The sequence below is a fragment of the Schistocerca nitens genome, chromosome 10 (genome assembly GCF_023898315.1).
Source record: "Schistocerca nitens isolate TAMUIC-IGC-003100 chromosome 10, iqSchNite1.1, whole genome shotgun sequence".
Taxonomy (NCBI): Eukaryota; Metazoa; Arthropoda; class Insecta; order Orthoptera; family Acrididae; genus Schistocerca; species Schistocerca nitens.
The window spans coordinates 114,440,151-114,463,182 of record NC_064623.1 but is presented as its reverse complement, the minus strand read 5'-3'; the positions used below and the strand labels follow the sequence as shown (position 1 = coordinate 114,463,182).

General features: G+C 41.6%; 1 protein-coding gene across 1 annotated transcript in view; it reads left to right on the top strand.

The window, feature by feature from the left end:
* Positions 1-23,032, top strand: part of LOC126209916 (titin-like) — a 285,842-nt gene that overhangs the window by 216,507 nt on the left and 46,303 nt on the right. Inside the window, exon 18 of the mRNA XM_049939036.1 lies at positions 16,905-17,052. Within this exon, the coding sequence (XP_049794993.1) occupies positions 16,905-17,052 (148 nt within the window). The remainder of the gene's footprint in view (positions 1-16,904; positions 17,053-23,032) is intronic.

Below are 23,032 nucleotides of genomic sequence, written 5' to 3'. Positions count from 1 at the left end.
TTTTTGTGCCCGGAAAACTTTAGCTTGGCTTGATGAATTACCCCAAAAAATAATCCCATATGACATTATGGAATGAAAGTAAGCATAGTATGCCAGCTTTTTCATTTTTATATCCCCTATGTCTGACAAAATTCGCATTGCAAACAGAGATTTGTTAAGACGCTTCAGCAGTTCTGTGGTGTGCTCCTCCCAGTTGAATTTATTATCAAGCTGTAATCCCAAGAATTTAACACTGTCCACTTCTTCTATCTTCTTGTCATCGTATGTTAGACATATACTCTTGGGACACCCCTTACAAGTTCTGAACTGCATGTAGTGTGTTTTTTCAAAGTTTAGTGACAAAGAATTGGCTAGGAACCAGTGGTTAATGTCCACAAATATTTTATTGGCTGATTTTTCTAAGACTACATTTGACTTGCTATTTATTGCAATGTTTGTATCATCGGCAAACAAAACAAACTTGGCATCTGGTAATGTTACTGATGAAAGGTCATTGATATACACAAGAAAAAGTAAGGGCCCCAAAATGGAACCTTGTGGGACCCCACACGTAATTAGTTCCCAGTTGGATGAGGCCTGATAGCTTGATACATGTCTCTTTCCTAATAACACCCTTTGTTTCCTGCCAGAGGTATAAGATTTGAACCATTTTGCAGCATTTCCTGTTATACTATAATATTCTAGTTTACTTAAAAGGATATTGTGATTTACACAGTCAAATGCCTTTGACAGATCACAAAATATACCAGTTGCCTGCAATTTTTTGTCTAATGAATTAAGCACATTTTCACTGTAAGTGTAGATAGCCTTCTCAATATCAGAACCTTTTAGAAATCCAAACTGTGACTTTGACAGTATGTTATTTGAGATAAGATGGTTATAAAGACGACTGTACATTACTTTTTCGAAAATTTTTGAGAATGCTGGCAACAGTGAAATTGGACGGAAATTTGATGCTATTTCTTTATCTCCCTTCTTAAACAGTGGCTTAACTTCAGCATATTTCAGCCATTCAGGAAATATTCCACTAATAAACGACTGGTTACACAGATAGCTTAATATGTTACTTAGCTCAGAATCACATTCTTTAATTAACTTTGTTGATATTTCATCATACCCACTAGATGTTTTTGATTTTAAAGATTTTATGATGGACATTATTTCTGTTGGGGTAGTGAGGGTCAAATTCATATTAAGGAAGTTACTTGAAATGTCTGGTCTAAGGTAATCCATAGCAGCATCTACCGAACCTGACAACCCCATCTTGTCAGTAACAGTTATAAAATGTTTGTTAAAAAGTTCTGCAACACTATACACGTCTGTCACCAATGTATCATTTACTCTTAATGCTATTTGTTCCTCTTCATGCCTGGTTCTACCGGTCTCCTCCTTCACTATATCCCATATTGTCTTTATTTTGTTATCTGATATGACTATCTTTTCCTTGTAATATATTTGCTTTGACATCCGTATTACAGTCTTTAATATTTTGCAGTATTTCTTATAATGTGCTATAGCATCAACATTGGAAATGTTTCGGAGTGACAGATACAGTTTTCTTTTTGTTTTACAAGATACCCCTATTCCTCGAGTAATCCATGGCTTCTTTGTAGACTTTGCTCTAACCTTGGTAAGTTTTGGGGGAAAGCAGTGTTCGAATAAGGTAAGCACTTTATTAGCAAAAATGTTATATTTTTCATTCATGCCATGAACGCTGTAAACATCAGTCCAGTGAATGTCTCTGAGGAGTGTCCTAAAATAATCAATTTTTGGCTTACTGATTACCCTTTTGAGCTCAGATTTAACAGATTTTATATCCTGTTCAGTATTAACATGTAACAGAAGGAACTGCATGTCATGGTCTGAGAGGCCATTGACTATTGGTTTTGTAATATAATTTTGTTCATTGGACTTTTCTATAAAGATATTATCAATGGCTGTTTGTGAGCAAGTGGCTATCCTAGTGGGGAACTTTACTGTGGGAATTAAGTTGAATGATAGTGTTACTAACTCAAACAAGTTCTTATTGGGAGAGTCTTTAAGGAAATCTACATTGAAATCACCAGCAACCACTATTTCTTTGTTTTTGGTTGTTAAATGGGCCAGTACAGCTTCAAGGTGGTTGACAAACAGATTAAAGTTACCTGCAGGTGCTCGATATACACTTAATATTATGAGGGATTTTTTGTGAAATTCTAATTCTGTTGCACATGCTTCCATATGCTGTTCTAGGCAAAATTTATGAATGTCTATGTTCTTAAATTTATGACAGTTCCTGATGAATGTGGCAACTCCTCCTTTCTCCATTTCTGATCTACAAAAGTGAGATGCTAACCTAAACCCTGTAACACTTAAAAGTTCTATACCAGTGGTCACATGATGTTCAGAGAGGCAGATTATGTCAGCTGGGTTTGAAGACTCTAATTCATCTATGCAGATAGTTAATTCATTAATTTTATTTCTCAGTCCTCGAATATTTTGATGCAATAAAGATAGCTGACATTTCTCATTGACTGAGTTAAGATTGGGTGGAGTTAAAATATCTGCTGACAGTTGAAAATTCTTAACCAATGGCTGTTTATGCTGATGTAATAAGCTGGAATTATGTTTTTTGATTTCTTTCTCAAACTGAAGATTTGTCTCAGTTCTAACCTCTCTTAAAATTTGCTTTCTTTCTGTCCTCCCTACCCTAAAAAAGGGTCTTTTCTGAATCCTATAACCACTGGTATTTTACCACTCATGATAGTGCCTCCCCCCTTTAACTTTCCTGCTATTTCCCCAGCCAATTTACCCTTCCCCTTCCTGTTGAGGTGAAGGCCATGCCTAGCATAATCCCACCTACTGAGAGAATCAACAGGAACCACACCAATGTGTGACCCCGCACCCGACATGAGCAGCCGTTCCAGCTCCAAATTAACTCTCTTGACAGAAGAGTTCAAATGAGGTCGGTCATGGCGCCCAAGAACAGATACAAACTCAACACTAGTATGCTTCGATGCTGACGCAATCTTCGCCAGGTCACACTCTATACTGTACCCAGGATCTCTGTCAATACTGTTACCTGCCCCACCCACTATAACCACGGTGTCTTCCTTAGTGAAATCTTTGCAAAGTGATCCTAAATCCTCTGTCACCTGCTCCAGACCAGCACTAGGTTTAAAAAAATTGGTGACCTGGTATTCTGATCCTAGTTCATCCTGCAAAAGTTGGCCAACACCTCTTCCATGGGAACTACCTAACAACAACACTTTCTTTCTCTTTACTGATTTCCCTACATTCTTACTTTTCAATTTGCTGCTGAAAGTTTGTTGTGCCCTGTCTACACCTGCAACTGCTTGAGGCTCACCAGCTTCTAACTGAAGCAACAGGTCAAATCTATTTTCCACATTCACCATAAAGCTGTCAGACAAAGTTCTAGGCCTGTTCCTCCTGTTGCCTTTTGCCACTTCCCACCTCTCTTTACCCTTCTCCCTCCTTAACCTGTCAAGATCTCCCCTGGCCTTGTCTAACTCAGCCTGAAGGGCGGCAATTTTCCCCTCCTGTTCTAGTATCTTCCTATCTCTACTACAAATCCTACAAAACCACTGATGAGTCTCATTTACTTCCCCTATTCCCACGCCACTACAGTCACCCACATGGAAAAAACTACAGCACCCATCACACCAAAGCCCCGACCTAACAATTCTACGGCAAGTCAATCACTTTTCACTCATGATAAACGTAATAGTTTATTAAGAATAAGTCAGTTAAATTACAGATAAACACGAAAATATGGTTACACAAATTTGGCCTATACGCAACTGTTTACGCAACTGTGTGTAAACAAAAACAAAAGTGCAAAGTTTCTGAAACAACAACTTAAACTTTACGCTACTTTCCGGAAATGCTAGTTAAATAATGAAGAGGTACGCTAAGTTAAATTGCTGGAGAGAGCAAGGAACAACTAAACGAAATTCTATAGATTTGCTTCAGCAGAACGTAAACAGAAAATACGACTGTACGGTCTTTTCGTGTTTTCTGCTATATTACGTAAAGAAAAATGAAACCTTTAATGGTAGACTTAAACGGCACACTAATACACTTATTTACCACGTATTCAGTACTAATCTATATGTTTTATAATCTAAAATGACTTATCTTTACGAGAACACCAAAACTCGCGCTAGTCGCCTGGCTGCAGAAAGTCTATTAACAATGTTTCAAGAACTGGCTTTATACTTGATGGAACTGGAAGAAACCCTAATAACTGGTACAATTGGACATACCTTCTGCCATGCACCTCATAATGGTAGATGTAGAGGTATTTAGGTTGCAATAGTTATGATGACTACCATGGAAAGTTACATGTCTTTGGACTGAACACCACCACCACCACAATAACAACAGCAACAAAAACAGAAGATGACCATTGTGCACGCCCTGTTTTGTGAAATTAGTTCTGGTATTTTTTTTTATTTTTTATTTATTTGGTATGTGTATTCCATGGATCCATACATGCGAGTGATTCGCCTGGATGTTGAACATGTCAATACAATTGTACAAATCCAATTAATGCTACAGAATAGTAATATAATACAATGATATAGATATTAATAAGTATCACTTTTTCTCATTTACAAGCTGTCAATTAACTAGTATAGCGTTTCACACTATAACATTAACACTACAACATTAACATAATATCATATCATCCATCTAATAACTAAGAGACTAAATAGATCTATTATTAAGGGAGTGCATTACTTCTGGAAAAGAATTCATATAAGGAGTACAGTGGATGGTCAAGCACATATTTTCTTAACGTACCTTTGAACAGCATTTCATTTTCTCTTGTACATTTAATATAATCAGGCAATGCATTAAGAGTCTTTATAGCAGCATACTTTACTCCCTTCCGTACAAGTGATAAATTTTTTAGTTCGACATGTAGATCATCTTTACCTCTAGTATTGTAGTTATGGTATGAACAATTTGTTTCATACTGAGCATAGTCTTTATTAACTACATTCATCAGAGAGTATATGTACTGACATGTTGTGGTCAGTATACGTAACTGTGTGAAAAGTTTTTACATGAGGTTCGTGGAGGTACCCCACACATGATTCTGACTGCCCTCTTCTGAACAGTTAAGATTTTTTTTGAGGCTGGTGAATTACCCCAGAAGATTATTCCATAACTCATTAATGAGTGAAAGTATCAAAAGTAAGCTGATTTTAAAATGTTGAGGTCTCCAAAATTAAATTCTTAAACCAAAAGTTGCCTTTTAGAGTAAGGGACACGTGCTGTTCCCAGTTGAGCCTACTGTCAATGTGAACCCCCAGGAATTTAGTGGAGTGCACCTGTTCTAGTTCCTGGTTGTCATGAGCAATTACTATATTTTCTAGAGTTTTATTTTTTGTGTGGAACTGTATAAAATTAGTTTTTTTTAATATTAACTGAAAGAGAATTAATTGAAAACCAAGCTGTAACTTCTCTGAGTGTATCATTAACATCAGTCTCCAGTTCAGCAGTAGACGTACCATCTACTACAATGCTTGTATCGTCGGCAAACATTGTGAATTCACAATTTTTACTAATAGACAGGGGTAAATCATTAACATATATTAAAAACAGCAAGGGTCCGAAAACAGAGTCCTGGGGAACTCCATGCTAAATTTTGCCCCATTCAGAATCCACTAGATTAGAAGATCCTTTGTTGCAGCCATTTAGAACCACCTTTTGTTTCCTGTCTTTAAAATATGATTTTAGCCAGTTACCTATAGGCCCCTTGATTCTGTAATGATAGGCTTTCTCCAAGAGTATCTTGTGGTTTACACAATCAAAGGCCTTGGAAAGATCACAGAAGACACCAACTGGTGACTTCTTACTATTAATAGACTCCAAGACATCATTTGTGAGTGAATATATGGCACGCATTATTGTGGCCAAGATAGACATGAAGCCCACGCCTACTACAGTAGTACAAGTTTATATGCCAACTAGCTCTGCAGATGACGAAGAAATTGAAGAAATTTATGATGAGATAAAAGAAATTATTCAGATAGTGAAGGGAGACAAAAATTTAATAGTCATGGGTGACTGGAATTCAATAGTAGGAAAAGGAAGAGAAGGAAACGTAGTGGGTGAATATGGATTGGGGTGAAGAAATGAAAGAGGAAGCCGCCTGGTAGAATTTTGCACAGAGCAGAACTTAATCATAGCTAACACTTGGTTCAAGAATCAGAAAAGAAGATTGTATACATGGAAGAAGCCTGGAGATACTGACAGGTTTCAGATAGATTCTATGATGGTAAGTCAGAGACTTAGGAACCAGGTTATAAATTGTAGGACATTTCCTGGGGCAGATGTGGACTCTGACCACAATCTATTCATTATGAACTGTAGATTAAACCTGAAGAAACTGCAAAAAGGTGGGAATTTAAGCAGATGGGTCCTGGATAAACTGACTAAACCAGAGGTTGTACAGAGTTTCAGGGAGACCACAAGGGAACAACTGACAAGAATGGGAGAAAGAAATACAGTAGAAGAAGAATGGGTAGCTTTGAGGGATGAAGTAGTGAAGCAGCAGAGGATCAAGTAGGTAAAAAGACGAGGGCTAGTAGAAATCATTGGGTGGCAGAAGAAATATTGAACTTAATTGATGAAAGAATAAATTATAAAAATGCAGTAAATGAAGCAGGCAAAAAGGAATACAAACGTCTCAAAAATGACATCGACAGGAAGTGCAAAATGGCTAAGCAGGGATGGCTAAAGGACAAATGTAAGGATGTAGAGGCTTATTTCACTAGGGGTAAGATAGATACTGCCTACAGGAAAATTAAAGAGACCTTTGGAGAAAAGAGAACCACTTGCATGAATATCAATAGCTCAGATGGAAACCCAGTTCTAAGCAAAGAAGGGAAAGCAGAAAGGTGGAAGGAGTATATAGAGTGCCTATACAAGGGCGATGTACTTCAGGGCAATATTATGGAAATGGAAGAGGATGTAGATGAAGATGAAATGGGAGATATGATACTGTGTGAAGAGTTTGACAGAGCCACTGAAAGACCTGAGTCGAAACAAGGCCCCGGGAGTACACAACATTCCATTATAACTACTGACAGGCTTGGGATAGCCAGTACTGACAAAATTCTGCCATTTGGTTAGCAAAAAGTATGAGACAGGTGAAATACACTCAGACTTCAAGAAGAATATAATAATTCCAATCCCAAAGAAAGGAGGTGTTGACAGATGTGAAAATTACCGAACTATAAGTTTAATATGCCATGGCTGCAAAATACTAACACGAATTCTTTACAGACAAATGGAAAAACTGGTAGAAGCCGACCTCGGGGAACATCAGTTTGGATTCCGTAGAAATGTTGGAACACATGAGCAATACTGACCCTACGACTTATCTTAGAAAATAGATTAAGCAAAGGCAAACCTACGTTTCTAGCATTTGTAGACTTAGCGAAAGCTGTTGACAATGTTGACTGGAATACTCTCTTTCACATTCTGAAGGTGGCAGGGGTAAAATACAGGGAGCGAAAGGCTATTTACAACTTGTACCGAAACCAGATGGCAGTTATAAGAGTCGAGGGACATGAAAGGGAAGCAGTGGTTGGGAAGGGAGTGAGACAGGGTTGTAGCCTCTCCCCAATGTTATTCAATCTGTATATTGAGCAAGCAGTAAAGGAAACAAAAGAAAAATTCGGAGGAGGTATTAAAATCCATGGAGAAGAAATAAAAACTTTGAGGTTCACTGATGACATCGTAATTCTGTCAGAGACAGCAAAGGACTTGGAAGAGCAGTTGAATGGAATGGACAGTGTCTTGAAAGGAGGGTATAAGATGAACAAAACACAAGCAAAACGAGGATAATGGAATGTAGTCGAATTAAGTCGGATGATGCTGAGGGTATTAGATTAGGAAGCGAGTCAGTTAAAGTAGTAGGTGAGATTTGCTATTTGGGGAGCAAAATAACTGATGATGGTCGAAGTAGAGAAGCTATAAAATGTAGACTGGCAATGTCAAGGAAAGCATTTCTGAAGAAGGGAAATTTGTTAACATCGAGTATAGATTTAAATGTCAGGAAGTCGTTTCTGAAAGTATTTGTATGGAGTGTAGCCATGTATGGAAGTGAAACATGGACAATAAATAGTTTGGACAAGAATAGAATAGAAACTTTCGAAATGTGGTGCTACAGAAGAATGCTGAAGATTAGATGGGTAGATCACATAACTAATGAGGAGGTATTGAATAGAATTGGGGAGAAGAGGAGTTTGTGGCACAACTTGACTAGAAGAAGGGATCGGTTGGTAGAACATGTTCTGAGGCATCAAGGGATCATCAACTTAGTATTGGAGGGCAGCATGGAGGGTACAAATCGTAGAGGGAGACCTAGAGATGAATACACTAAGCAGGATCAGAAGGATGTAGGCTGCAGTAGGTACTGGGAGATGAAGAAGCTTGCACAGGATAGAGTAGCATGGAGAGCTGCATCAAACCAGTCTCAGGACTGAAGACCACAACAACAAAACAATATGGCACGCTCTCCGGAAACCCCTTTTTGAAAACCAAACTGTCTGTGGTTAGTAATATTAAGTTTATCAAGATGTGCCACAATCCTGTTATACACTGCCCTTTCAAGAACCTTTGAAATTTTTTTTAAGAGAGAGACAGTATGATAATTTTTGACATCTGTAGCATCACCAGACTTGAAAAGGGGTCTTGCAACAGCATATTTCATTCTCTCTGGAACAACTCCCTCATAAAGAGATGTTTTGCAAATGTGAGCAAGTACTACACTTACATAATTACTGCAGGCTTTCAAAATTATTTCATTAACAGTTATAGGTGTTACATTTATAACATTAAAACATTGTGGGAGGTTAAGTTTCAGAATATCTGCAGCTTCCCTTAGGTCACCACTGCAACCTATTTGAGAAGTGACAGTTAGAAAGTGGTTGTTAAATGTGTCTGCTATCTGTTTACTATCAGTTATTTCCAAATCGTTAATTTTTAGGACAGCAGTTTTTACATTGTCAGATGGTGCAGTATCTGTTTATTACATTCCAAATCATTCTGATTTTATTATTTGAATAATTAATTTCAGATGGTATGCACATACTTTTAGATTTTTTAATGACTTTAGTTAAGATTTTACAGTATGTCCTATAATAGTTCATCTGGATGGGATTATTGGATTGTCTGGATATTATATACAGTTCTCTTTTTCTCTGGCATGATATTTTTATGCCCTTGGTGAGCCATGGTTTTTTGCTTGATTGCGTGTTCTGTAGTCTGCAGATCTTTTTTGGAAAGACACTTTCAAATATACCTGATAATTCATCAGTAAATAAATTATATTTTGTATTAACATCATTTGCAAGATGAACATACATCCAGTCAGTCTCCCAAATGCATAATTTCAAGTTTTGGATGTTTTCCTCATTCATATTTCTAATGGTTTTCCATTGTGCATCAGCTTTGCTCTGATTTGTATTAAAGTTGTCAATTGTGAGTATTTGCCCATCATGATCAGAGAGAGACCATTTATGATTTTTTCAACTCTGATGTGATGAGTTCTACTCATATCTACAAAGACATTGTCTATTAGAGTGATGGAAGTGGCAGTGGTTCTTGTGGGAAAATTGACAGTGGAGACAAGATTGTAGGTATGCATTAAATTTGCAAACTCTGTCACTATAATGTTCCTATTTTTCCTTGTGAGATACAATAGCACAGAATCTAATTGTTTCATGAACACTTTAAAATTACCAGATGGAGCCCTGTATACTGTTACGATTACCAGTTTCTTGTTAGCTTCTACTATTTCTGTGACACATGCCTCAAAGTCTTTCTCTACACAATATTTCTCTACATCTATTGTATTAAAGGACAGGCTGTTTTTCACATAAATAGCTGCCGCAACTTTGCACATATGCTTTCTACAAAATGAGGTTGCTAATACATAGTTTGGAATATTGAGCATTTCGATGCCAAAAGTGACATGGTGTTCTGTCGCCGGCCGCGGTGGTCTAGCGGTTCTGGCGCTGCAGTCCGGAACCGCGGGACTGCTACGGTCGCAGGTTCGAATCCTGCCTCGGGCATGGGTGTGTGTGATGTCCTTAGGTTAGTTAGCTTTAAGTAGTTCTAAGTTCTAGGGGACTTATGACCTAAGATGTTGAGACCCATAGTGCTCAGAGCCATTTGAACCATTTTTTGGTGTTCTGTCAGACACAGAATATGGGCGCAATTTGCACCTGTTGGTACATCAATATTTACAATAATTTGGTCTAACTTACAGAGCAGGCTTTGAATATTTTGGTGAAAAATTTTGAGCTTATTTTTAATTATATGATTGGTTGTGGTGCTGCCACTGTTGGGACTGAGTTTTATTTCTTTTGACATACCAGTATTACAGGAACAGTTTTCTGCAGGGAAGGGGGAGCTGTTGTGCTGGTAACACCAACATTATTTGTTATTAACTGCATTACTTACATTCTGATTGGAACCTTCCCTCTTCTGCCCCAGTACCATAAAAAATCCCCATTTGCAGCTGAGGCTTTCTTGATCTCAGGCACATCCTATGTGGAGCAGCTGCAGTCACTAATGTGCCCTCTTTTGTCATAGAGGATCGGTCTCCTGTTGGTGAGGTTTCTATACTGTCAGCCTGTACACTTGATCCTGTGGGTGATGGTGTTGCTGTTTCTGCTACTGATGACCGTTCTTCCTCCTTAAATACTGCTGCTGCTTCACAAGTTGGTAGTGGACTGACTTTTCCTACTTGAGTTGTAACTGCTGGTGCTGTCTTGCTTTTGTATAAAAGACCTGTTTGTGTTGATTCCCGTACAGGTGCTGCTGCTTATGAAGTCTTCCCTTCAGCTATTCCATTAGTTTTGAAAGAGTATTTTGATGACACTGTCTGTATTTCTTCCAGTGGTACAGTTTCAATGGGCACAGGTGCTTTTGGTGTGATTGGAGGAGTGGTGTTTTCAAATAGTTTGAATGTTTCTGCTAATAGTGTTTTAGCGAGTACACGTTTTCCTAGAACAAAAAAAAAAAAAAAAAGCCCCTCCATGCCCACACTGGCATGATGGCCAACTCAAAACGTCTAATGCCATCTCTGCATAAGGGTTAGTTTTCACTAAAGTGAGGTGTCACAGGATGTGGGTACTGCGATGTTTGTGTATGTCTGGTTAAGGTTAACCATTAATATGCACTCATCTGGAGATAGATTGGATCGAAGTCGAATGAAGGGTAGCGGTTTGAAGGGCACAGGAAAAAAAGTGCCAAGTCAAGAGCCAAGGGAAAAAAACCTCTGCGATACTTAGGTCGGGTGGTAAGAGCAGTAGCGGATGTCTTGCTGCCTGCGATAGGTCGTGCAAAGGTAGGCTTTGTTAGTAGTGGGTTCAAAATGGTTCAAATGGCTCTGAGCACTATGGGACTCAACATCTTAGGTCATAAGTCCCCTAGAACTTAGAACTACTTAAACCTAACTAACCTAAGGACATCACACACACCCATGCCCGAGGCAGGATTCGAACCTGCGACCGTAGCGGTCGCGCGGTTCCAGACTGTAGCGCCAGAACCGCTCGGCCACCAGCAGCCGGCGTTAGTAGTGGGTATCATGCAAATCAATACCTTTGACATTGTGCGGTGGTGTTGCCCAGAGGCTGCTGCTGGGTGCCGGTATGATTTGCAGGTGGTGCAGTCGTGTAGGAGCTGCATATCCCCAGACGGGAGCTGCGTACGTCATCAGAAGTCTAATCAGTGTCATGTATATGGACCTCGACACCCTCCTATTCAATGTACTTTCGCTGTTGAGCATTGGGTAGACCTGTTTGAGCCTCACGTGCGCTCTGTTGGCAACGTACTTGATGTGGTCTCCCCATGTAAGTTTCAGGTCCAGCCAGACACCTAGGTATCTGAATTTCTCTCGGAAACGTATTGGGAGTGTATGTAGTGTTATCAGTCTACTGTGTTGATGTTTGCGCAGTAGTTTCGGTCTGCGTGTAAACAGAACTGCTTCGCACTTGTCGACATTTACTTTAATACGCCATCGCTGCAACCAAGGCTCAGCTCTTCTGAGTGTTGTCTGTATTCGTGAATTAATGTTCGATGGTTTCCAATCTTGCACAAGGATTGCGGTGTCATCCGCGTAGATGGCTAACATCGTGTTTTGTGTTGCTGGGAAGTCATTAATGTACAGGTTGAACAAGATGGGCCCTAGGATGCTTCCTTGGGGTACTCCAGCTTGGATACCATGTTGTGTTGATTGTTTATGCTGCACATTAGTGTTGAAACATCTGTTCATGAGATATGAGTGTATGAGACGTACGAGTCTGTCCGGGAAACCAGCTTTGCTTAGTTTGCGTATGAGGCCGTTGTGCTAGAGACGGTCAAAAGCCTTTTCAATGTCCAGGAACACAGCCCCTGTGGCTTTGTTCATGTTGTAGCCGTGTGTTATATGTTTGACTACGCGGAGGAGTTGTGTTGTCGAGTGGTGATTCCTAAAACCGAATTGCTCCGGTCTTAGGGTGTCATGTGGCGATGCAGTGCCTAGTGATACGTTTTAATACTACCTTCTCAACAATCTTGCTGAGCAAACACAGCAGACTGATGGGTCAGTAATTTTGTGGGAGGGAGTGGTCTTTCCCTGGCTTCCTGAACATCAGGACCTGGGCCGCCTTCCAAAAGTCAAGGAAGTGTTGGTGTTTTAGGATGGCATTCGTTAAGTGTGTAAGGTATTCTACGGCTTTATCTGTGAACTCCTGGAGGACACGGTTTTGAATGCCATCAGGCCTAGGGGTTTTCCTAGCATTGGTGTGATTTCATTTGTGCTAGTGCGTCTAATTTCGTTGCGCAAGGGCTGGGCTACAAGTCGTGTAACCTCCTGGTCCGTTTCAAGTGGGAATACTGGGCCTGAGGAAGCCAGATTCGGCATGAAAGACGCTGCAAGTGTTGTGGCCATAAGCTCTGCCTTCTCCATCGTGGAGTAGGCTGGGCCGTCTGGTCCGTGTGGCGTGGGAATGTAATGTTTCTCCCTGGTGAAGTGTCTGGCTAACTTCCACACGCCAGGACATGTGGTATCTAGCCCAGCGAGTTTCTGTCCCCATTGTTCATTTTTGAATGTTTGTATTTTATCCCGTATTATACCCTGGAGTCTGTTGACGTGCGCCTGGTACGCTGCCAGTATCTCCTGAGATAAGGCCCAGGATCTCCTGGGCCAGGGCCGTCAAGTGTTGTCTTGATGCTGTATATGGAATGGCGTCAGTCATTTCCTCTTGGACGGCAGTTGTGAGAGCCTCCACAGCCTCATCGATTTGCTGCATGTTGTTAATTTCATGGGTGTCAGGAATACAACTATCAAGCGTTTCCTTGAACAGTGTCTAATTTGCACGCCTGTAGTTCAGTATCCTGCGTGGTTCGATGTCCTGCAGTGTTTCTTCCATGTGCAGTATTACGGGCATGTAGTCTGAGTCCAGATCGTTTTCAACCGTAAGGTTGAGTGTGCATGTGATGCCCTTTATGAGGGCTATGTCTAACATGTCAGGCCTGTGTAGGCACGAACGTGGGAATGTTCGGCCCAAGTATAATGTAGTTTCGGCCTAGTGTGTGTTCGTATAGTTTCTTGCCATTGGAGGTTCGTATTCATGAGTTCCAATCGGGGTGCTTTGCGTTTAGGTCTCCAGCGGCGATTACCCGCGGTGCTATGTTGAGTACTGTGCTGATATCGCATGTTACTATGTTTTTAGGAGGATTGTACATCAATACCAGTGCAGTGTTAGCTCCGTTGAACTTGACCCTGACGGCTGTGACCTCTAGTCTTTCAAGCGCAGGGAGCTCGATGTTTGTGTGTTCTATGTCTGTGTGTATGATGATTGCTGTGCCACCTCCTCTCCTGCCATCCGCTCGGTCAGTATGATAGACGCAATACTCTGTGATGTTTAGCTGTTTGCGAGGTGTAAGCAGTGCTTCATTCACGAGAGCGAATCGGATACCCTTTTGCTCCATGCACACGGCCATTTCAGCTTTTTTGTTTGCGATCTCATTGGCATTCCAAAACAGGATCTGTGAGTTTGTGTTAGCGTCTGCGTTTCGGGGCTGGTGTGGCGTATTATCCATGTAGTAGTGTAAAAAGTGGCGTGACGATGGCTTGGAAGCTAGTCCAGTTGAGCGTACTCGATGTGAACTGCATGAAGAGTTGTGAGACACACCCCATAATCTTTGTGACTACTTCGGTGGTCGTGAGTCCGGGGAATAATGTCTCCATTATTCTCCAGTATGTTGATGTAATGTTGGGTGTGTTGGCCTGTGTGTTGGTGGTCGTGTTAGTGGCCGCTTGTGCCTGTGTTGGCGCCTGGTGAGGGCTGGCTTGTGTGTCAGCTGTTCGTGTGATGGTTGTGGGCGTCTGTGTATTCACTGTGGTGAGAGAGTGTGTTGTGTGGGTTGTCGAGTTGGTGTCCGGATTGTGTTCGTGAGGATCGGTGTCCTGTTGCCTGTGTACTTGATGTGGTGTGGTCGTGTTCCTCCCGTTTCGATTGTATCTCCTTCTCCTCCTCTGACGCTTGGTCGTCCCTGTATTGGTGCGTCTTCTGTAGCCTGTGGTGGGCTGCAGTCCACGATCTCACTGGGTAGGGTGATGTTGTTACTGGTGTCGTGTGGGGTACCCAATGCTGGTGTGGTGTTAGGTATTGAGTGTGTCTGTTGTGTGTATGTTGCTGGGGTGTTTGTTGTGTGTGTCTTGAGCTCTGGGACTCCTCTGACCATCCCGCACTGCTGGGGCTGCCAGCAACCACTCCAGTGGAGGATGTTCCACCTATTACTGGGTGTGGGGGCGGTTTCGAAACTGTGATGGCGGTAGGTTTGGCATATTTAGCTATTTTGCGCCTCAGAGCTGCTTTGTATGCAATGCACCCCCTGTAGTTTGCTGGATGGGCAGCACCACAGTTGACGCACTTGTGAGGTGCTGTGTTGAGGAGTTTGCACTGTTGGGTCATGTGACCGCCAGTGCAAATGCAACAGCAGGGACGAGACCACATCGGATACCCATGTGTGCAAAGCACTGGCAGTTGTGGCATTGTTGGGGGGTGCGCGGCGTATTGTATATCTCTACACTGACGACCATATGAAGAAACAATTTAACTTCAACAGGTCTCGGGACTTGGCTGTGTCGGCCAATTCCACCATGTAGTTGTGCAATGGTCTTGCTGTGCCGAACTCTGTCATTCGATTTACCCGAATGCACTCCCATCCGAGAGCGGGGAGTTCTTTGTGTACTGTTTCGATTGGGGTTTGTGAATCTCTCCCCTTTATCACGTACTGCTGTGTCTTTTCAAGGACTGTTCTGTACGTGAAATGCTCTACCTTCCTTTCTTTAAGAAATTCTAGCAGATTTGAGTAGTCTGTCTTGTTTGCCATGTACAGTGTGGCTTGTTCCCCAGTGAGTTTCGAGTAGTATGTTGTGAGGTTGTGTTTCTTACTAAATTCTTTGTTTAGGAGACTAAGGTCTCCATAGTTGTGTATGATGACTGGTGGGAAGCCAGTCACGGATTTGTTTGAGTTGTACATAGCTGATTGTGAGTTTTGTGAGTGCTGCAGTCGCAGGGTTGTTCGTGTTGGGCCCTGTGTTGCCATTGTTGTTAATTTATGGTGTAGTTGGAGTTGGCAACAGCACTCAATGGTTGCCTCGTGAGTTTGTGGGCTCACTTGTTTGCGCGTTTGGTGGCTGTTTGCGTCGCAGACTGACCTGCTGCCACGGTCCGTCTTCTGTGTTATTTGTGTCCTCTGTCGGCTCTGGCTCCAATTCCATCGGTGCCTGGGCCGCTGAAGGTGAAAGAGGGGGCATATCTTTCGAGTTTTCAGCAGGTGCTTGTGTGTGTGGTGTGAGCGTTGCTCTTTGTGAGTGTTCACTGCCCATCAGCAGTGCGATCAGCTCTTGCTGATCTGCATCTGCTTGTCCTTCAAGGCAACTGCCTCTTGGAAGATGGACAGTGGGACGGAAATGCTGGCAGGAGTAGCTGGCGTTCCCGCCTCTTGAGCTGCAGCTTTGCTGCGGGTTAATGGTGGGGAATCACAGGAAAGATCAGACATCTTTGCTGCTTGGAGGAATTTTATTCGGATAGGGAAAGAAGTACTACAATGTTGTTCTTTTTACAACACTACAATTATTGCTTTTTTTCAGTGAAAGTGCAGTGTATTGTGTCCCTGAGGAAGAGGGGAGTCCCTATGACCTATCTGCGCAGCACAAGAGAGCGCAGATAGAAGAGAGCGGCCTACAGTGCGTGGGGTTATCCGATGTGAACGGGCCCCTGACACTGAGATACCCTACCAAAGAACAGGAGCATCCCACTGGGGAGGTTTGCAACCAGAGTTGCGAGAAGTTGAGCCAGAGCTCTTGCCGCTTAGCACCTGGAATCGTTAAGTGGCTTGCGCTGGTTCGTGGCGTTCAGAAGAGCATCACCGGCAGCTACGCCAGGTGCAGAGAGCAGTGTTCCACTCGGGTCAGCTGCTCGACTGCTCCTAGCCAGTTCCTGTGCATTCCATGTCGAGTAAACTGGTTTCTCTCTTCGGAATTACTGTCCAAAAACTTCAGGTCCTTGAATGCTTTGCATACCTTTTGAAACATTCTGTTTGTGAATTTCATTTCATTATTTACACATGAACTGTTTATTAGGTCATGTCTGTGTGGGATGCTAACGACGATTGTTTTTCTTGGTGAGATTCTTTCCAGTGCATTTCGTAATGCTGTGATTGCATTTTTCATCTCATTTTTATAAATATCGTTAGCTCCAGTAATAATTACACAAACATCATTTGGTTGATGGTTTAAATCTTGACTGTGTATTCTATAATGCTTTTCCATCAATGTAACTGTATAGACAGATGAGAGAGGAGGACTAACTTGAAATGTGCAGGTCACACGACCTGCCTCAACCTCACCGTGGACATGGTGCCTCACATTCGTCGCTACGACTGGCAGTGCACCGACTGCAAGATATGCATCCAGTGCAAGGACCCTGCCGATGAGGATAAGATGCTCTTCTGTGACATGTGCGACCGTGGGTATGTAACTGAAATCAATCTCCCCTCATTCTTTTCAAATCTCTAATCTTTTCAGTTCTGCCATCTGCCCTCCATATTTTATTTCTGCTTTCTGGATGATCTGAAACATATATTGGAATTAATAACGCCTGCTCTTGAAACAATGCAGGCTGCACCTTTTTTTTTACCATGACCACACTATACTGAGTACAATTAGATACAAAATGTGAGCACACTTTTGTTTAGATCTAATCTCTATGACCACTACAGGAATGAGAAGCCTAAGTAACCTTTTTTAATGTCCTCCTTCCATTGGTGACAAATGGAAATGAGTTGGCAATTGAGATATATTAATTTATTGAAACCCAGACATCTTGTATTGTGTTTCCACAAATATATAGGGCAGACAACAACACGTTAAGTAAGCAGTAAAAAATGTTTTTCAAACAGATAAGCATTTGCACAAAAAATGTATAGTATTTGCTACACTGGAGCACCATCTATTTTAAGCAGCAAATAAATGAAAATAGACATCAGAACTGTGCACACTTGTTCTGCCAAAAACAATAGTGACTATGAGATATACGAGGGTTGTAACTTAAATAGTGGCAATTATTTATTCACAACCAATACAAAAGAATTAAATGTTTGCACCTGTTACTGTCCTTCAAAGCAGTCACCAAGGTTGTGCAGAACCCGTTGCCAGCGATGTGGATGGTGTAGTATACCATTAGCAGAGCCTGTTCTGTTGATGGTGTGAATGGAGTGGTGTTCTGCCTGTCGTATCTCTGGAACAGTTCTGAAGGGAATGCTGCGAAGTGATTCCTTCATCTTTGGAATCAAATCAAAGTCACAAGGACTTAAATCGTATTGCTGTTCATTTTTGGAGCACCACCTGGAACCAGCTTTGCGAAAGAAGCGGCGATGCCTTCTGCGCAACCTATCCATCATTTTCCACGACAATGCACAGGCGCATATAGCACAAGCTGTGGCTGCTCTTTTCAGTCGATGGGACTGGGAAGTACTGTACCATCCACCATACTCCCCAGACTTAACTCCTTGTGACTTTGATTTGATTCTGAAGATGAAGGAACCACTCTGCGGCATTCGCTTCAGAACTGTTCCAGAGATTCGATAGGCAGTAGACCACTCCATTCACACCATCAACAGAACAGGCTCTACTACAGTGTTTGGGGGTAGCACATGGCTGACACTGGCTGTTGTATGGGGCAACCAGGCAGATTATGGTGGCCTTGAAGCCTTTCCAGATGCTAACATTTTGGCTTGGAAGACGTGGAGTATTGCTGAGACTACAGGACTGTTGGCTAAACAGCCTTATGGTACTCTTGTTCCAAGCATGCCATTTGTATTGTCTACTAGAAGAAAGAAGAAGTTAAATGCTGATGAGTACCTGTTTTTGTGGGCGAAAGTCGGGAATGGCAATTGTAAAATAAAGATCAACAGTGACTGTATGTTTTACTATAGACAATAAAGTGTGTTATGTCCTTTCCTTATCTCTATTCCTTATCTACCTCCCCTTAAAAAAAAAAAAAATGTATTCACTTTTTGTTTTGGTGGCAGTGCCGGTCTTGGTTGCTCGCTAGGCGGGTGACCTTGAACGGGACTTAGCCGCTGGACGAGGCTGCCTGAGATGCGGGCACTAGTATTACTAGGCTCGCGTTGCTCTAAAATTCATTTACGGTTGCGCTCTAAAATTCATTTCCGGTTGCGCAGTCGGGTGTGATAAGGCGCGCTGCGAGCGCATGGCTCAAAAATGGCTCTGAGTACTATGGGACTTAACTTCTAAGGTCATCAGTCCCCTAGAACTTATAACTACTTAAACCTAACTAACCTAAGGACATCACACACATCCATGCCCGAGGCAGGATTCGAACCTGCGACCGTAGCGGTCGCGCGGTGCCAGACTGCAGCGCCTTTAACCGCTTGGCCACCCCGGCCGGCGAGCGCATGGCAACCGGAAGTTGTGCTGCTAATGGTATACTGTGCCTTCCACATCACTGGCAATGGGTTCTACACAACGCTGGTGACTACTTTGGAGGATAGTAACAGGTGCAAACATGTAACTCTTTCATACCAGTTGTGAATAAATACTTGCCACTATTTAAGTTCCAACCCTTGTAGAACAGACAAAAGACATAGTGGCTGTATAAACAAAAATATAAATAATAAATACAGGCATATTATTTCTTTATTTGGTGTATGAACTTTATAGTTGAACAGCTGTACAGGATATCGAGCAACTAGAATACTGTAAATAAAAAAAATAAATAAATAGCAGTAGCACTATTGACCACTGTGTACACAATATAAACTTCCAGTCACATTAATGTGACCAACTGTCGGAAGCCTGAATAACCACCTTTTGGAGCATTGACTCTGAAAAACATGCAGGAAGAGAGTCTGTGATGTTCTGGAAGGGACCGACAGCAATATGGAGCTGTGCCAACTCCAGCACTGAGACCAGCTATACTAAGTTTCTCAGTTGAGACACCATGGTGTGCACAGCCCAATTTTCCATTGTACCTTCCAGATTGATGAAATCACCCAGGGAAAACCATGAAAACATTCCCCAGCCTGGATCCTTCCAGCGATTGCTGCAGGATATTTGCCATCTGTCTGATGGAGCAAAAAACCGTATTAATTTTAAAATGACACCTGTCACCACTCAGTTGACATCCAATTGTGGTATTGTTGGGCAAATTCCAGCCTTCATTGCTGAACAACACCAGTCAGCATGGACGCACGAGCCAGGCGCTTGCTGCGGAGGCCCGTACGCAACATCGTTCACTGAACAGTTATTGAGGAGACACTGTTGGTAGCCACATGGTTCATCTGAGTGGTCAGTTGCTCAACAGTTGCATGTCTGTTCGCCTGTTCACATATCGATATCTGTCATTGACCACTATCATCTATGACCTGTGGTGCAGCGCATTTGCCTGGTGCCAGTTTTGTATAGCGCCATTTTGCCACTACTTTAACCACAGCGGCATGCAGACATTTTACAAAATTAGCTGTTTTGGTAACGCTTTCACCCTTGGCCCAAAAGCCAATGATCATGTCATTTTGGACGTCACATAAATTGCTCTGTTTGTGCATTACGACAACAAATGCACTGTTTTCCACATCCCCCTGACCTGCCTTATATACCCTCCACTGCTAGTGCTGCCCCTTGCTCTCCATTGGTGATTACTGCACACTAAAAATGGGCATGAGAGGTGGTCACATTAATGTGTCTGAACCATGTATTTAGAACTTAGTTTTCTTAAAATTTATGGATGAGGTCATATAGTCAATGCAAGTTTGCCTTCAGATACTTGTAAACGGAACAAAAAGTATATTTCATCAACAGTTCCCTTTCTTGTGCCCTGGACGTATTGCTTTTAATTAAAATTTTGATTGATATCAAAAGAACCATGAATTAAAAAAATAAAGAAGCAAACACTACATTACAACCATGAAACTAAATGGATTGTGTTAAGTCACAGCTGAGGTAGGTGTGAGATATTACACTGTAAACACTTAAGTTTTCATTAAATTTAACACAGTTAACAAAATGGATTACTGACAACAAAGTTCACGAGTAGATAAATTTACTGTGCAGTTGTGGTTAGCATTCCCAATCGTTTCAACACATGCCTGCAAGATTTATGTGTATGAACTGCAATTGTCATTCTAATTGTCTTCTTATGTGCAGTGAGCACTTTTGTGCCGAAGTGAGACTGGCCTGTAGAGATTGAAAATGGTTCCCTGGTAGTAACTGTAGCAACTTCGCCATATTACAAATTTTTTGCACTCAGATTAGTGTGAAAGATGTCAAGAGATAGGTAAACTGAATCATAAACATACCTAAAGTGTGTGAAATAGAACAAGTTCTACTTCAACTGCCTCCCATTTTTACTTTGTATTTTATTTCTGGATACTTAAAAATTAGTCACAATGCCAAATGCTGCATCCTTTTATCTCTCTTATTGCTTTTATTGTCATCAGTTCTTGGGGTAAACTGTGGGTAATCATTCCGAACAGGGGATGTTGAATGAATTTTTTGATTGTCGACTGGACACAATTTGCAGAACCCAAACCTTGGAAATATGTATTCTCATTGGCAGTTGCTTGATGTGCTCATTATTAAGCTGCAGAATATATGCAAGTAGGCAGAACTAAATATGCACAAGAGGTCTTTAAAATTTACAATGACAGATTCAAGTCTGCCAATCAGTTCAAGTACCTGGGAAATTGGTACAGTTGTTTTTTTGAAGTACCCATTGATGTAAATGAAAGGATTTCTGCTGGCTCCAGATGTCTAGATGCTCTGAAAAGTACATTCACGTGTAAAGCAGTATCACATTTTGCAAAAATGGAGGTATACAATGCCGTTATATGCCCCATTGTCCTCCACAGTTCAGAAAGTTGTACACTAGCTAAAAAGGAGATGTAAAAACTTGTAACATATGATGAGGAGAATTTTGGGCCCTGTTGATGGCAGATATATTTGAAATGCAAGAAATAATAGTGAAATTTGTCAGATTATGAACTAGCCCATTGTTTCACAGTATCAGAAGAGAGAGAGAGTTCCACTGAGCAGGTCACATAATCTGTATGCCAGAGACTTGACTTCCTAAGCAAGTTTTCATTGCCCAAATTACAACAGAATATCCCTGGGCAGACCAAGAACAGTGGGAAGGTGACATAACTAAGGATGTGAAAGCTATGAGTGTAGTCAATTGGGAGGAATAGCAATAGAAAGAATGCATAATTATGGTGTACAGGGCTGTTGACCACTGGATAAGCATGTAAGAATATTAAGCGCCTGTTCTCACGAATCCTCGCTTCAACTAAAGCCATCAAATTGTCTGTAATCAGAGAAGGGCGACCGGAGCAGTCCTCATCAAGGACATTGTCATGGCCATCTTTGAATTCTCGTACCCACTTACGCACTTTGCTTTCACTCATAACAGTATCAATGTACACTTCGCAAATCTGTTGATGAATTTCTGCATCAGACAGATTCCTCACTGACAAAAACTGTATCACTGAGTGAACCTCACACACAACGGGCGAGTTGATAGTCTTAAACATTCTAAATGCACAGAACAGAACCATACAGGTTAGCTACAGAGCTGAAACTGAGCACAGTTGTTCCTGAGGCATGCCGATACACGACACACACACTCGTTGCAGTATGCATGCGAACTACTAATGTCTGCAACAAAACAGACCTTAGTTAATGTGGTGTGCATACTGTAAGACCTTCAGTACACACACCATCAGATTATTTGACTTGTCGCTCTAACGAAGTAGGCGAGTGTCAGCAATATGTCTTGTGGTCTTATTGTGGCGTGTTTATCTTCTGACGTTAGGTCAGATGATAGAAATGCCACTTGCGCGCTTAGAGTAGCCGATTGACGGTGACCAACTTTAAACAGAACTTGATTAATTTTCGCACACATTTATTAAAATAATAACAAGCATAAAAATTACTTAACTTGGTTCTGGATGCTATTTACAATTGGCAATCTGAAGTTCCTTTGGTATTGGTATGTTAATCTTATTCTCACATATATCTCTGATACTCGACAAAAGTGTCTATACATTTATCTTCATGGCTATGTACAGGAATATGGTAGTTTTATTAGGCGCAGACTGAAACTTGACTATAGACTGGTACAGACAAATGTAGAACTCGTACAGACTGGCACAGACTAATGCGAACTGGTACAGACTGGTGCAGACAAATGCAGACTGACTAATCAGAGGTCTGTACACTCGTTATAATACCTCACGCGTTCATGTATCACTGCGCGAGTGTGATCCGTGAGGAGAAAAGGTTCTACGTAAGCAGCAATCTCATTAGCTGTGTTACATATTAATACACAGATCGGCGGAAGTAGAATTTGGTCCGTCTCTATGGCAGCGCCATCTCGTATTGCGGAGACGGACGAGCGCTGCGCCTGCGCTGTTGTGCTTAGTGGGGCGCGCTCTT